The sequence below is a fragment of the Centrocercus urophasianus genome, unplaced genomic scaffold (assembly GCF_019232065.1).
Source record: "Centrocercus urophasianus isolate 14NV4802_14NV808 unplaced genomic scaffold, USGS_Curo_1.0 seq_14, whole genome shotgun sequence".
NCBI lineage: Eukaryota > Metazoa > Chordata > Aves > Galliformes > Phasianidae > Centrocercus > Centrocercus urophasianus.
In genome coordinates this window covers 48,046,567-48,058,762 of record NW_024884586.1, presented here as the reverse complement: position 1 = coordinate 48,058,762, position 12,196 = coordinate 48,046,567, and the positions used below count along the sequence as shown (strand labels likewise).

Genomic DNA, 12,196 nt, shown 5'->3' with positions numbered 1-12,196 from the left:
AAACCCTCCTACAGCCCAGTGGGTGCCAGCAGGCTGCTAATGGATTTGCTCTGGTGCAGGCTGCCTGGGAGCTGTGATGAAAGATTCGTGGCAGCTGAAATTCCTCCAGTGGCTGCATTTTTCCAAATCCAAGGTGCTAAATGTGAGGTTTGGGCTTTCTGAGAGGGGCACCATCCAGATTGGACATAGAGCAGTTGCGCAGTTTGGGATTATTTTGTATGAAGACTGAGTAACTGTTTCCCATGGCTCTTGGTGTGGCAGATGTTTACACTGTGTGCTGAAAGTATGCAGATGAAAAGAATTTCAAGGGTCAGATCCTCAGTTAAAACTATCTGAGTAAGCCTGAGTTTTCTGCGAGGTCCTTGTTTTGGGAAAGCAGTGTTTGCTGCTCAGGGCAAGCAAGTGGCGGTGCAGGGTCCCACTGCAGGTCTGCCACCAACCCACCTCCACCACTGGCTCTCTGTGGTGCCCAGCAGCTGGTTTTTGGGGGGCATACAAACGTGGTGAGATGGCAATGGCTGGCTCCAGGGAAATCAGAGTTCTGTGCAACTGTTGACCTTTTCTCCAAATCTCTTCTTAACTTTGTTGGTAAATCCAAGTCCTCAATATTTCAACCTTCTGCATTAACGTTGGTAGTGCGTGGCTACTTGCCCTTTCTCTAAACATCTCAGTGTTGTGTTTTGTAGATGTGAAACAAGTGGGTGTTCAATTATTGTGCATTTAGAATTCAAATGCATATACTTTACAAAAATCTGTCTGCCTTTTCTCATTGGGGTGCTCCTTTGCTATCCTCACTCTCTTAACAAGCTCTCCCCTTGTGCTGCTGACTCTTATCCTTGACAGTCACGCTTTTTGTGCAGTGTTTACCTGGTCCTTGCAGTAATTTGTTGGGCCAGGTACCGAGTGGCATTTCTGTCATGCTGGCTGCTGCATATTTACCCTCCTGCCACAAGCATCAGTCCTGATGTGAGCTTGAGAAATCAACAGAACTGAACAGACTGATGGCGTGAGTAATGCCCCACGTAAGCACTGCGTAGGAAAGTCTGAGCTACCAGCACCGTGTGATTTTTATCAGCTGAATTCACGTCTTGTAAATATTTACTGGAATTCCAAGTAGGGTTTATCTAATTAAAACCAAGTAAAACTTTCCGTGAAAAAGAGCCTCCCGACTGGTGGCTGCTGGTGGATGTTTAGGAGTGCTTTTAAGAGTGCGGTGGGGTTATATAGGATATTTCTGTGCACTGCAGCTCAGGGCTTCTTGATCTGTATGAGGTCTTGATTTGCTGGGGACGCATTGTGCATCCAGCAGCTCTTGGTCACAGCATCCCAGATCAACCATACGCTGTCTGGCTTCTGGGCTCACGGGAGCAGCACAGCGTGGGGACATCATCAGGGTTTGTGCTGGGATTTGCAGAGATGGCAGGGGGTCAGGACCTGTTCCAGTGCGGAGCTGTGAGTGTGGGGTCACCTCCTGTTCTGATGGCATCCGCACAAGGCAAGCAAAGGCGTCTTTTGAATTAGCACGGTCCTCAAGGTTGCCCAGACCGTAAATGTCAAATCTGAGCAGAAATATTTGGCACATAAATGGTCTCCCTTCTTCCCCTCCGCGCTGAGCGTGTGGGTGGCTCCGATTCCTCCTCTCTGCAGGACGGGAGCGCAGCACTGCAGGGCAGCTGCCAGAGCCTTCTCTCTCCTCTCTCCCCAGGATCTAGCGCCCAGCAGGGAGGGACGCGGAGCGTTTCGGCCATGGCCCCGAGGAAGAGGAGCGGTCGGGGGATCTCCTTCATCTTCTGCTGCTTTCGTAGCAGTGACCATCCTGAGATCACGTACCGCCTGCGCAATGACAGCAGCTTTGCCCTGCAGACCATGGAGCCTGCGCTGCCCATGCCACCAGTGGAGGAGCTGGATGTCATGTTCACCGAGCTGGTGGTAAGTAGAGCACTCTTTATATTTTCTTTTCCCTTCCCAGCCTTCACACCCCCTCCTTCTAGTCTGTCCAGTGAGGACATGCTTGGGTTTGTGTTTTCAGGCAGGCTTTGATGCGAAGGGTGCATCAGGGGCTGCTCTTGCAAGTGGTTTAATGCTGAACCTCGAGCTCTGCTACTCCATGCAGTACTGCCAGTTCGGGGTGGTTTCCCTTTCTTGTTGGAAAGTATTGATTTCTGAGGGCAGGTAGCAGCAGGGGTCATATCTTGCTTTGCACACCCCTGGAGTGTGGGGCGGTATAGTGGTGTGGGAGCTGGAAAAGCAGCTCATCCCCTGTAGTTGCAAAGCAGTTTTCCTTGCTGTTCACTCTGCTTTGCAGGATTCCTTGGTAACAGTCTAAATTGATGTTCAGAGAGTCAAGATGCTGTTTCTTTGTCCCTCAGTACTCAAAACTCTGAAGAAGATGGAACAGAAAAATAAAAAACATCAGCAAAAAGAAGCTTTGATTTCCTTGCTTTTCTCTATGGCTTATTGGATGGACCAGAAATGCTCCAATTGAGTTGGTTCAGCACTGAAATGGAATTTTTTTGTGGTGTTTTGTTGTATAGCAGGAGCAGAAAGGTCATGCTGTGGTGCTGGGAGGTTACACCTCATGATAAGCATGTCCCATCAGTCATGGGCAGCCTGGGTTTGGTGATCCAGGCCACTCCAGAGCAGGTTTATCCCAGAGGACTTTCTACATGAGCAATAGGACAAAGTGGGCTGGGATGCACAGTATGCCACAATAGGGACAGGACATCCCTGCGGCCACAGCACATTCTGCACTCAGGTGATTTTCAAAGCATCTCCCCCCAAATTTGGGTGGATGCTTCCAGCGCAGGATGCACTGTGGAGATTGATGCACGTGCAGCAAGGCAGGAGCTGCTGGGGATCAGCCACACCCAGGCATGCTTTGGTGTTTCCCTTGCTTCATGCTGCCAAGGTTTTGCTTTTTTTTCCCCAGCTGCTGCTGAGAAGAAAGCTGGGAGGCAGCTGCTGCATCAGGAGTGGGGTCAGTGGAAGCCGTGCTGGCTCCCTTGAGGCCTGGAGTCATTCGGGGAGGGCAAGCAGCATGTCCCTGCTGTGCTCCTATGCAAGCAGCTGCAGCCCCTTGGTTTGTCTGCAGAAATGTGATTTACCTGAGCTGGAAAGGAAAGGAGGGCTGATCTGATCCCCATGGGTGCATGAGGGCAGATTCCCCCAAAAGGCATTTTGAGGAGTGAAGATGCGGCCTCCCCTCTCCACCCCCGTTACAGCTAGCTCCTTCTTACTCTCCATAACCTGTTGGTGCTGGGTATTAAATTTCAGCATTAGCTAAATGGTTTGGAAACTATCCCACTGTTTCTGTATAAACCCACTGTGTAACATTTGGAAGAGAGACAGAGAAAGAGCTCAGAGGCTCTGGGCTGAGCTTTATGCCTGCAGAGCCCCGTGTTGCTGCTCAGCACCGTGGCCCCAACTCTGCCGGGTCACACTTGAGTGTCTGCCACAGGGCAGCATGTGCCCACACTGTGGGAGCAGGGCTGCCTCCAAAGGGCTCAGTGTACTTGGTCATTGGGTTGATAGAAGTCAGAGGGGCTGGAGGGAACCTGGAGGCTTTGCCAGTTCAGGTTGGTGTTCTGCCAACTCTTCTCTTGTGGCTTCATACTGGCTTTTCTGCACCACTTGTTCCCTTCAGCCCAGGCTCGGAGTGGTGCACAGGGAGGATTTTGGTCCTGGATTTGGTCACCCGTTGGGACAGTCCTCCCATAAAGATAAATAACGCACAAGGTCCCCACTCTGCAGACCCTGAGCTGCTGTGAGCATCAAGGGGCAACACCTCTTTCTTTTTGGAGCAATCCTGCCAAAAATCTTTAGGACTCTGGGTGTTCTTAATGCTCATCTGAGTCCAGTAACAACTTTGGAGAGCAACTGTGATTGGGCCAGTAGCAGAGCACGAGGGCTTAGGCTGCTGAGGGTTTAAGCCAGCACTTGTATCTCCAAGGTTAGCTAGAAGCTTGTTTTGTTTTCCTGCCATGTGCTGTACGGCCTGCCCTGTACGTAGACACTTTGCATTTTAACTGCTTTTCAACTTCTGCAGAATAGTCTTGTTTTCATGTTGTGGCTGTGCAGGTGCTTTTCCAGCAGGGAATGTGCCCCATTTGCAGCCTAGGCTGTGGGTACTATACATCCCAGCCCAGCCAGCAACAGGAGCAGGTAGTGGCTTGCCTTTGCTCCGAGCACATGGAAATGCTGTTGCTGCGGTCAGTGAATGATTACTATTTCCTCCCAGAGCAACTTTTCCCCTTTCCCTTCCTACTCCCTCCCCAGAGTTGAATGGGCTTTCTCGGGGGTATTGTTGGGGGTATTGTTGGGATGTCGCTCAAGCGGGCGCCGGCCCCATTTGAAAGGCTTTCCTTTGTCCTGTGTCCTGCTGGGGCTCCGGCCAGGCTCAGCCACCCAGGGAGGAGCAGGTGCTGTATGGAGTCACTGACAAAAGCAGAGTATTCCAGCAAAATTTAGCATTATGCAGCTCTTTTTGCTGGGATGAGACTTGATGGTTTTGTGCGACTCTTTCATTGCCACTACTGCATCCCACCAAGGTTGGGCAGAGCTTGCAGAGTTCTCACAGCAGCAAGGTACCTCCGGCAGCACCCACTGGGTTTAGGCCATTTCTACACCTTCAGCAGCCTCTGGTCCTCCATCAGGATGTTCAGCATGCCATGGCATGTGGTGGCATGCATGTGTCCTCAGAGTGACGCCAACACCAGCCCTGGGAGGCAGTGCTGGGGCTGCCTGTCCCTTGTACCCGTGACAGGGGACGTCCGCGTCCTGACGAGCTGCCTTCGAACACAGGGAACAAAGCTGAGCCATCTGCCACAGCTTCTTTCAAGAGGCTCCTGTGTATCTAGGCTAACAATACAGCGTTTCTTCAAAGGCTGAAATCTTGCTTGCACGCTCAGAGAAAGCACTTGCAAAGCTCTGCATAATGGTGCCATATGGTGAATCTCGCCGTAACAATCTTGTCTATTTTCTGCCAGCAACTAGACTTTCCACCAGATGGGTAAATGACTGATGTCCTTTATATCTGCTTAACACTCCTTGTCACTCTGAGGCTTTTAATGAAGCGCTGTGTGTGGTGATGTGCTTCAGCCCTGTGGGATATGTGTTTCATGACTGGGTGGAGGGCCAAGCAGCTCAGGCAGGGAAGTCAGCACGAGTGTGGGCAGTCCCCAGCAGGGCCCAGGACCCTTTGGGTGTGTTTGGAGGGGATAGAGGGAATGGGAAGAGCAGAGCATTTGTACATGCGCTTTCCATTACTCTTGTTGGACAAGGCAGCTGGTTTGTAAGCAGTTTTGATGCTGAGTTACCCATTGCTGTGTCTCATCTCCCTGCCCCATAGCCTGGTAAGGGCAGACTGCAGTGGTGTCATCATCCTGGCAGTGCTCTGGTGGCTCCTCAGATTAGAGTTTTGCTTGCCCTAGGAGCACAAGGCACCACCTCTTGCAGGTCTTACGCCTCTCTCCTACCTGGCATCTCTGGGGTGAAGGAAAGGGCTCATAGAAGATGCTGCTTTGGCCATCCTTGGAGACTTGTCCTCCCAAACACTTGGGCTACTAGTAAATTCCAGTGTCTGGTCCCCAACCTGTTCACTTTTTACTCATTGTTAGCAGCGTAAAATAAATTTGTGCAGCCTCCATCTAGCCCTACATCCCATCCATGATGAGCAGCAGCCCCATTTTCAGACATAGCCTATAAAACCAGAGCTCGTATCCTTCTCCAGGTCCCTCCTCCCCACTTCCAGCAGCCATCAGGTTTCAGAGACTGGTGGATATGGCATCAGGAGGTGAGTGGCTGTGCAGTGATCCCACCCCTGGGACACATCAGGTTGTTGATGCTGTGGGGTATTTGTCACTGCCATTACAGGGATCTCTGGAGGGTTGATGTGCTGTGATGCACAGAGGTGTGGAGGTCTACTACATCGCTCTCTACCATTTTGTGAAGTGTTGGAAACTTGGGAGACTGAGGAACAAAGCAAAAGTTGCCTAGTCTACAGTATTTCTTACAGAATTTGCGTTCTGCTGCGCTCATGGCAACTGATGCATTTCATCAGAGGTGACAGAGCTGCTCTTTGGGTGCAGCAGCATCCCTGGGCACAGAGATTAACTCTGCATTGCCTTTGAAATGCTTCAAGATTAGGGATTTGTCTGTGGCTGATGATGTTTTGTGCTTGGCTGAGATGATCTGGGTGTAGTTTTATTGCTTCTTTCAGTGGAACACATGTACGTTCTCTTTGTATTGAAACTGGGCTCTGGCTCAGCTTGAGAAATACTGCCTGTATGAGCCTATAAATACATCTTGAGTAGAAACAGCATGGAGGTAAAATGCTTTCACAAGTGTGGTACTCTTCCTCCTTTGTAGTGAAGGGCTACAAAGATGAATAGGAGCCTGGAGAGTCTCCCTTCTGAGGAAAGGCTGAGAGACCTGGGAGAGGAGAGGAGACTGAGAGAGGATCTCATCGCTGTTTATAAATACCTAAGCATGGAAGTCAAATGGATGGGGCCAAGCTCTTTTCTGTGGTGCCCAGCAAGAGGACAAGGGCACAAATTGGAAGATAGAAAGTTCCACGTGAAGATGAGAAAAAGCTTTACTGTGTTAGTGACAGAGCACTGGAATAGGTTACCCAGAGAGGTTGTGGAGTCCCCTGCTCTGGAGATGCTCAAAGCCCACCTGAACCTTTCCTGTGCAACCTACTGTAGGGAGCTGTATGAGCAGGAGTTGGACTGGACGATCCCTGGAGGTCTCTTCCAGCCCCTGTATTCTGTGAACTCATCACCAGGTTTTACTCAGGAACTTCAATAATGTGCTTTTCCCCCAGTTTCTAATCCGATAAGGAGAACGCATGAGGTTTTTGGCCTTGCAAAACAACACGGCTTTTAAAGAACAGCTGAGGGATCAACTGCAAAGCAGGGCATTGCATTTCATGCTCGCAGGTCAGCTGCTTTCCCGCTGCCTTTTGGCTCTGCTAGGAACTTCAGGATCTTGAGAACTGCTCCACGGTGCTGAAGCCATCTTCCATCTTCCGGTGCCATGGCAGAGCAGGCTGGACCACAGGGCCTCCTCAGGACACCCGCTGGCTCTTGGTGCCTCGTGGCACGATGCCTTTGGGCGCAATGCCTTCAGCCTGTGTTTTGGCAGGTGAGCATCTGCTACGGGCACTGCACACCTCCTCAGTGAGGAAATAAGGATTTTCTGCCCACACGTGCCTTATACACTTGAACAAAGTAATCCACCAAGGAGTGCTGTATCCTGACTGAAGCATCTGTGAAACCGCAGTCTGTTACAGCTACAAACCAGTATGGGGGCTCACCTGGCTCTGAAGGGTTCGCTGTTCCCAAGCAGTAATGTTAAGAAGGAGCTGTGTTACAGCACAACACAAACCCGTAGCGTGAATAAGAAAAGCTCTTTGTCTCCGTGAGAAGTACAGCTGAAGTGGAAAAAATTATATGGTCTACCTGCTAAGTGCTTTCCTCTTTGCACTTCATAAAAGGAGGAGGCCACATCACTGGGAGATGCCCGCGTAGCTCATTTGGTAATGCTTCAGTGATGTTTACTGGGGCATTCTGGGTTTCAGCTTGCACCAGCGCTCCTTAGGAGTCACCAGAGAGGTACTGGCCTAGTTGGTCAGGCGTCTGCAGGATTGAACTCTGTGTGGATTTTACTTTGTTGCCAACCTTAGTAGGAAGCAGTAGGAAAGCTATCTGTGCTGCTGCAGTATCTGCTGAAAGCAGGATCTCTTCCTTCCCCGGTGCACAGCCAAGATCAGATTCTGCCTGTGAGGCTTCCCAACATGTGAAACAGTACCTATATTTGAGGGGTTTAGCTTCCCTAAGAACACCTAAAACCAAGTAGTTTCAGCAGACATCTTGCCGTTTCCTTGGAAGCAGAGCTGCTTTGCAGGGAAGGCACGTAGCACATCAGCAGTATGGAGTGGAGTGACAACATTTCTTTCCTATGAAGCATCCCAGGCTTGGCTTGGAGCTTTAACTTACAAAAGGTATTGGTTAAGTAAGAGAAAAATGAGTAGGTTTGTTGTTAGATTGTGTTTTAAAGCTCATCCGCATACCTGCAGAGAAGCGCAGAGGGACAGTGGTGAGAGGGGTATCCCAAATAACATGGGGGCCCCCACCCCCCACTATCCTGAGATCTAGGCAGCCACTGGGCAGGCCAGGTATCTGAGCCGGACTGCTGATGGGATCCACCTTGTGCAGATGTATACATATGTGTGTATTTGTTCATTTATTTGTTTGTGTGATCTCTAAGACACAGCTATGCAAGGAGCCTATTTCCACCTTACAGTGCCTGTCAGCATCTGGCTGTGGCTGAGTCCTGCTTTCCTCAGCTGCACCCTTCAGGCCCTGCGTGCATAGCAGTAAATCTTGGTGAGCTTTCAAGACTGAGGTAGTGTGAAGCTCCCTTATGACCCCTTTTTGATGCCCTTCCTCAGGCTGGGGGAGTCCTGGAGTGGTTCAGCCCCAGATAAACCATGCATGGTGCTTTGAGCACCCTGATCAAGCTGCAGATGTCTCTGCTTGTTGCAGTGGGGTTGGACTAAATGGCCTTTAAAGGTCCCTTCCAACTCTAAGAGTTCTATGATTCAGTGACAAGTGAGCATCTGTTTTGGGCATGGGATGGTTGACCCATTGGCTTGTCTTCCAACTTTAGTAGTCTGACAGATTTCATCAACAAAAGGGGTATCTAAAAAGTGATTGAAAAGGGAGCTGCTTCTTCGCATCTAGAAATAGGCAGGAAATGCACATCTGAAACCTCTTTGTTATTTATTTGCCAACACCATTATTTGTTATGCTATGAGCTGCACCAGCTGAAGGGCAGTTATGTTCAGCAGAGGTTAACTTAAATTTCATCCACTTTAGCTATCTCAGTAACAGATAATGGGCCAATACATCTTATTTTGTTGCTTTCAGCGTTTAGGTTCAGTTGTGTGGAAAAAGCTCTCTGGCCATCCACCTGCAGGGCTTTAGATCTGAGAGTGCCCGTCTGGGTAAAACAGCTTAGATTAAGGCAGTCCTTGCTTTAGGGTGCTGTGCACAATAATTCAGGCTGCAGAAGTGTTTAATTAAAATGGGAGAGAGGTTTTCCAGATGATGTTGGTGAAAAGGTCATGGAAGGCTGAGCTCAGTAAATTAAAAATATGCATATATGTGGTTTCACATGACTACAAAATGATGGAGAAACCTACACTGATACTTCTTTTTTAAAATGCATAGGTGTTGGAATGTGAACACCTTTAAAATCTGAACTTATAGATGATTGAAGTAGTTAATTAGATGAAATAATGATAAAGCAGTCAGTTAGGTGTCTGAACTGATGGAATACAAAGCAGCTGCAGTAGTTTATCAAACAGCTAAATCAGATATTGATGGCCATAATCTTTCCTGCAGGAGAGGAGAGGAATATTTATGTTTTTTATGTCTGTCCAATGTGTTCAGGTTAGTAACTGAAAGCTGCAAAGCAGGATGGATTGGGGTCTGTTCTTTCTAATTTAGGACTTCAAATTAAATGTGGGAGGAGGCCTTGTTGCTGCTCGTTGCCTTGCTGTAGGCAATTTCCTTTCTTCAAAGCATTCATTAAATGATAAAGGCAAAATGAATATGAATCTTCTATCCCTTATGCTTACTCATTAATAAACGTAAACAGTAGGTTTTTGGTCATGGTTCATATTTCCAGGCGCCAATTGCTGTACATAAATTGAAGTATATGATAACACTGGCTGGGGTCAGCTTGTCTGGGGGCTGATTTGAGTCCTCAGAGCACTGAGGCTGGAAAAACCTGTGCTAGAGAGGAGGTATTTTTATTACTTGCACTAAAATCGAAAGGCCTCCATGTTTAAAACAAAAAGCTAAGCTAAATCTGCCTACATTGAGAGTTGGAATTGCTGGAATAAGTGTTAGAAAGACAGAGGAGTGGCACAGCAGGATGCATTGCCTTCAGACTGTGTTTGAAGGTGACGATTTGTTTGCATACAGCTGTAGTGGCCACTGATTAATACATCTGTTTCTTGAAGAAAACAACTGAAAATTTGCTGTGTGCCATTGTACATCATGGCCAGGAACAACAGTGAGTGCAGCAGCCTCCCGGCAAGGCAGCACGTTCGTTCGGAGGAAGAAGATTAGATGAGGTACAGGAGGAAAAATGCTGATTGCTGTTTCCCTTGACACTGCAACATTCTTGGATAAATCACATTGATGAACTTGGAGAAGAATGCCTGGAAGAGGGTGAAAAAGCGATATGACCCCTGAGAAAGGAAGCCGGCGCAGACTTCAACAGGCAATTTTTTTTCTTTTTATTTCCCATGCTGTGCCAGTTAGCACCACAAGTTCCACTTGTTTCTTTTTTCTCTTGGTTTTTGTTGTTACTGTTATTTTTTAGACAGTCTTGGATCTTTCTGTATATATTTGAGGATAGAGATCTTGGCTGTGTGCTGCATCCCACTGGAGTCCTTGCAGCCTTACACAGAAGCTTCAAAACTCTATGCGCCCGTCCATCAGGAGTTCATTCACTTGTTTGTTATGTTGTTCTTGTATTGGCCTAGGATGTCTTTCTATATCATAGAACCATAGAATGGCTTGGGTTGAAAAGGACCACAATGATCATTGAGTTTCAACCCCTCTGCTATGTGCAGGGTCGCCAGCTACCAGACCAGGCTGCCCAGAGCCACATTCAGCCTGGCTTTGAATGCCTCCAGGGATGGAGCATCCACAACCTCTTTGGGCAACTTGTTGCAGTGCCTCACCACATCTGAGCGAAAAACTTCGTCCTATATATGCATATATATATGTATGCATGTAAATATGTATGTAGGCACACTTGTATACATCAACCCCCAAACCTTTTCGTTAATTTTTATTTCAACTCTGACTCCAAATAACCTCCTCTCTCCCCATCTCCTCCACATGTTGCAGTTGCACAATTAATCAGCCTGAAAGGTACATTAGACTGTTGATAAATTTTTCATCATGTTTCCTACCACCTCTGAAAATATTCCGGGAGTGGCAAACCCTCTCTGGTTATTTAATTATCTGTTTTTTAATCTCTCCTCCCTACTTTTTATGGAGGTTTTTTTTGGATGTGGAGTTTATGAGCTGTAAAGGAAAACCCAGTGGTGATTACATGGTACTCTGCTGATGTAGCAGATGGTGCACACAGCATTGTGTCCCATCTCTGCCACCCCATCGAGCAGGGAATAGCAAAGGGGAGGAATGCAGGTGCTTCAGTCTCCAGCTGTGCAATTTCACGCCTGGGCTGTCCTGCCTAACCTTAGCATTCAAACCACTCTTTATATATATCCCCTGTGCTCCAATGTGACCGAAAGCCATTCCGCCCTGCTGCCTCCCTTCCTCTGCTGACCTTGTGTCATGGAGCTGGCAGCCCCAGACACCTCCTCACTTCTTGCCACTTCCCCAGTGAAAGCCAATGGCTCTCAGCCCTTGGAAGATGCTTGTTCAAACTTCCAGCATGGCGCAAGTGTGTGCAGCAGTCTGGGGCTGCACTTTGATGCTCTGTCTGCTTGGAGAGTTAGCTAGTTATTTCAGCAGCAGTGCCTTCCTTTTCTCTAATCTGGGTTTGCATGTAAGCCATGCCCAGAGCCTGCACTGGCTGCAATCCGGAGAGGCTGTGGAGTGGCCCACCTTGTAGATAGTCAAAAGCCATGTGGACGTGGTACTGAGCAGCAGCTCAGTGTCCCTGCTTGAGCAGGGCATTGGAACAGGTGGACGCAGATCTCCCTTCCATAGACACCATACACAGCTTGAACCCTCACAGCTTCTCCTGTCCCTGCACCATTCAGCAGAACTCTTTTTTGGTATTTGCTCCCCACCCTGGTACTTCCATCCACAGGTGCATCCTTGCTGCCTGGATTCCCCATACTGTCCAATTGCTGGCTTGGCAATGTCAGGACCGTGGGCACCTTTCCCCTTAGTACCACTGTGCAACCTCCCAGGGACAGGTGGAGGGAGGGATGAAAACTCCAATTTGGTCCGTGTGTACTTAAGGTAGCTTTAGGAGAGCAGTGTGGAACAACTTTTGCTGTACATTCATGTTGTGCACAGAGAAGTTTGCCTGGTGCAAGGGGGAGCCTTGAGCCATCAGCAAGGCAAGCCGTATGGTTGTATTTTACGTCCTAGAAATAGGATAAACTCAGTCACATCTCCCTTATGAGGCTTTTTTGTTT

The 12,196-nt window shown here is 48.6% G+C and overlaps 1 protein-coding gene across 3 annotated transcripts in view; it reads left to right on the top strand.

Moving 5' to 3' along the window:
• DAAM1 (dishevelled associated activator of morphogenesis 1) overlaps positions 1 to 12,196 on the top strand; it is an 82,651-nt gene that overhangs the window by 29,918 nt on the left and 40,537 nt on the right. For all 3 annotated transcript variants that reach the window (XM_042813594.1, XM_042813596.1, XM_042813595.1), the window contains one exon: positions 1,706 to 1,929. In XM_042813594.1, the coding sequence (XP_042669528.1) occupies positions 1,747 to 1,929 (183 nt within the window). In that variant the 5' untranslated portion in view covers positions 1,706 to 1,746. The remainder of the gene's footprint in view (positions 1 to 1,705; positions 1,930 to 12,196) is intronic.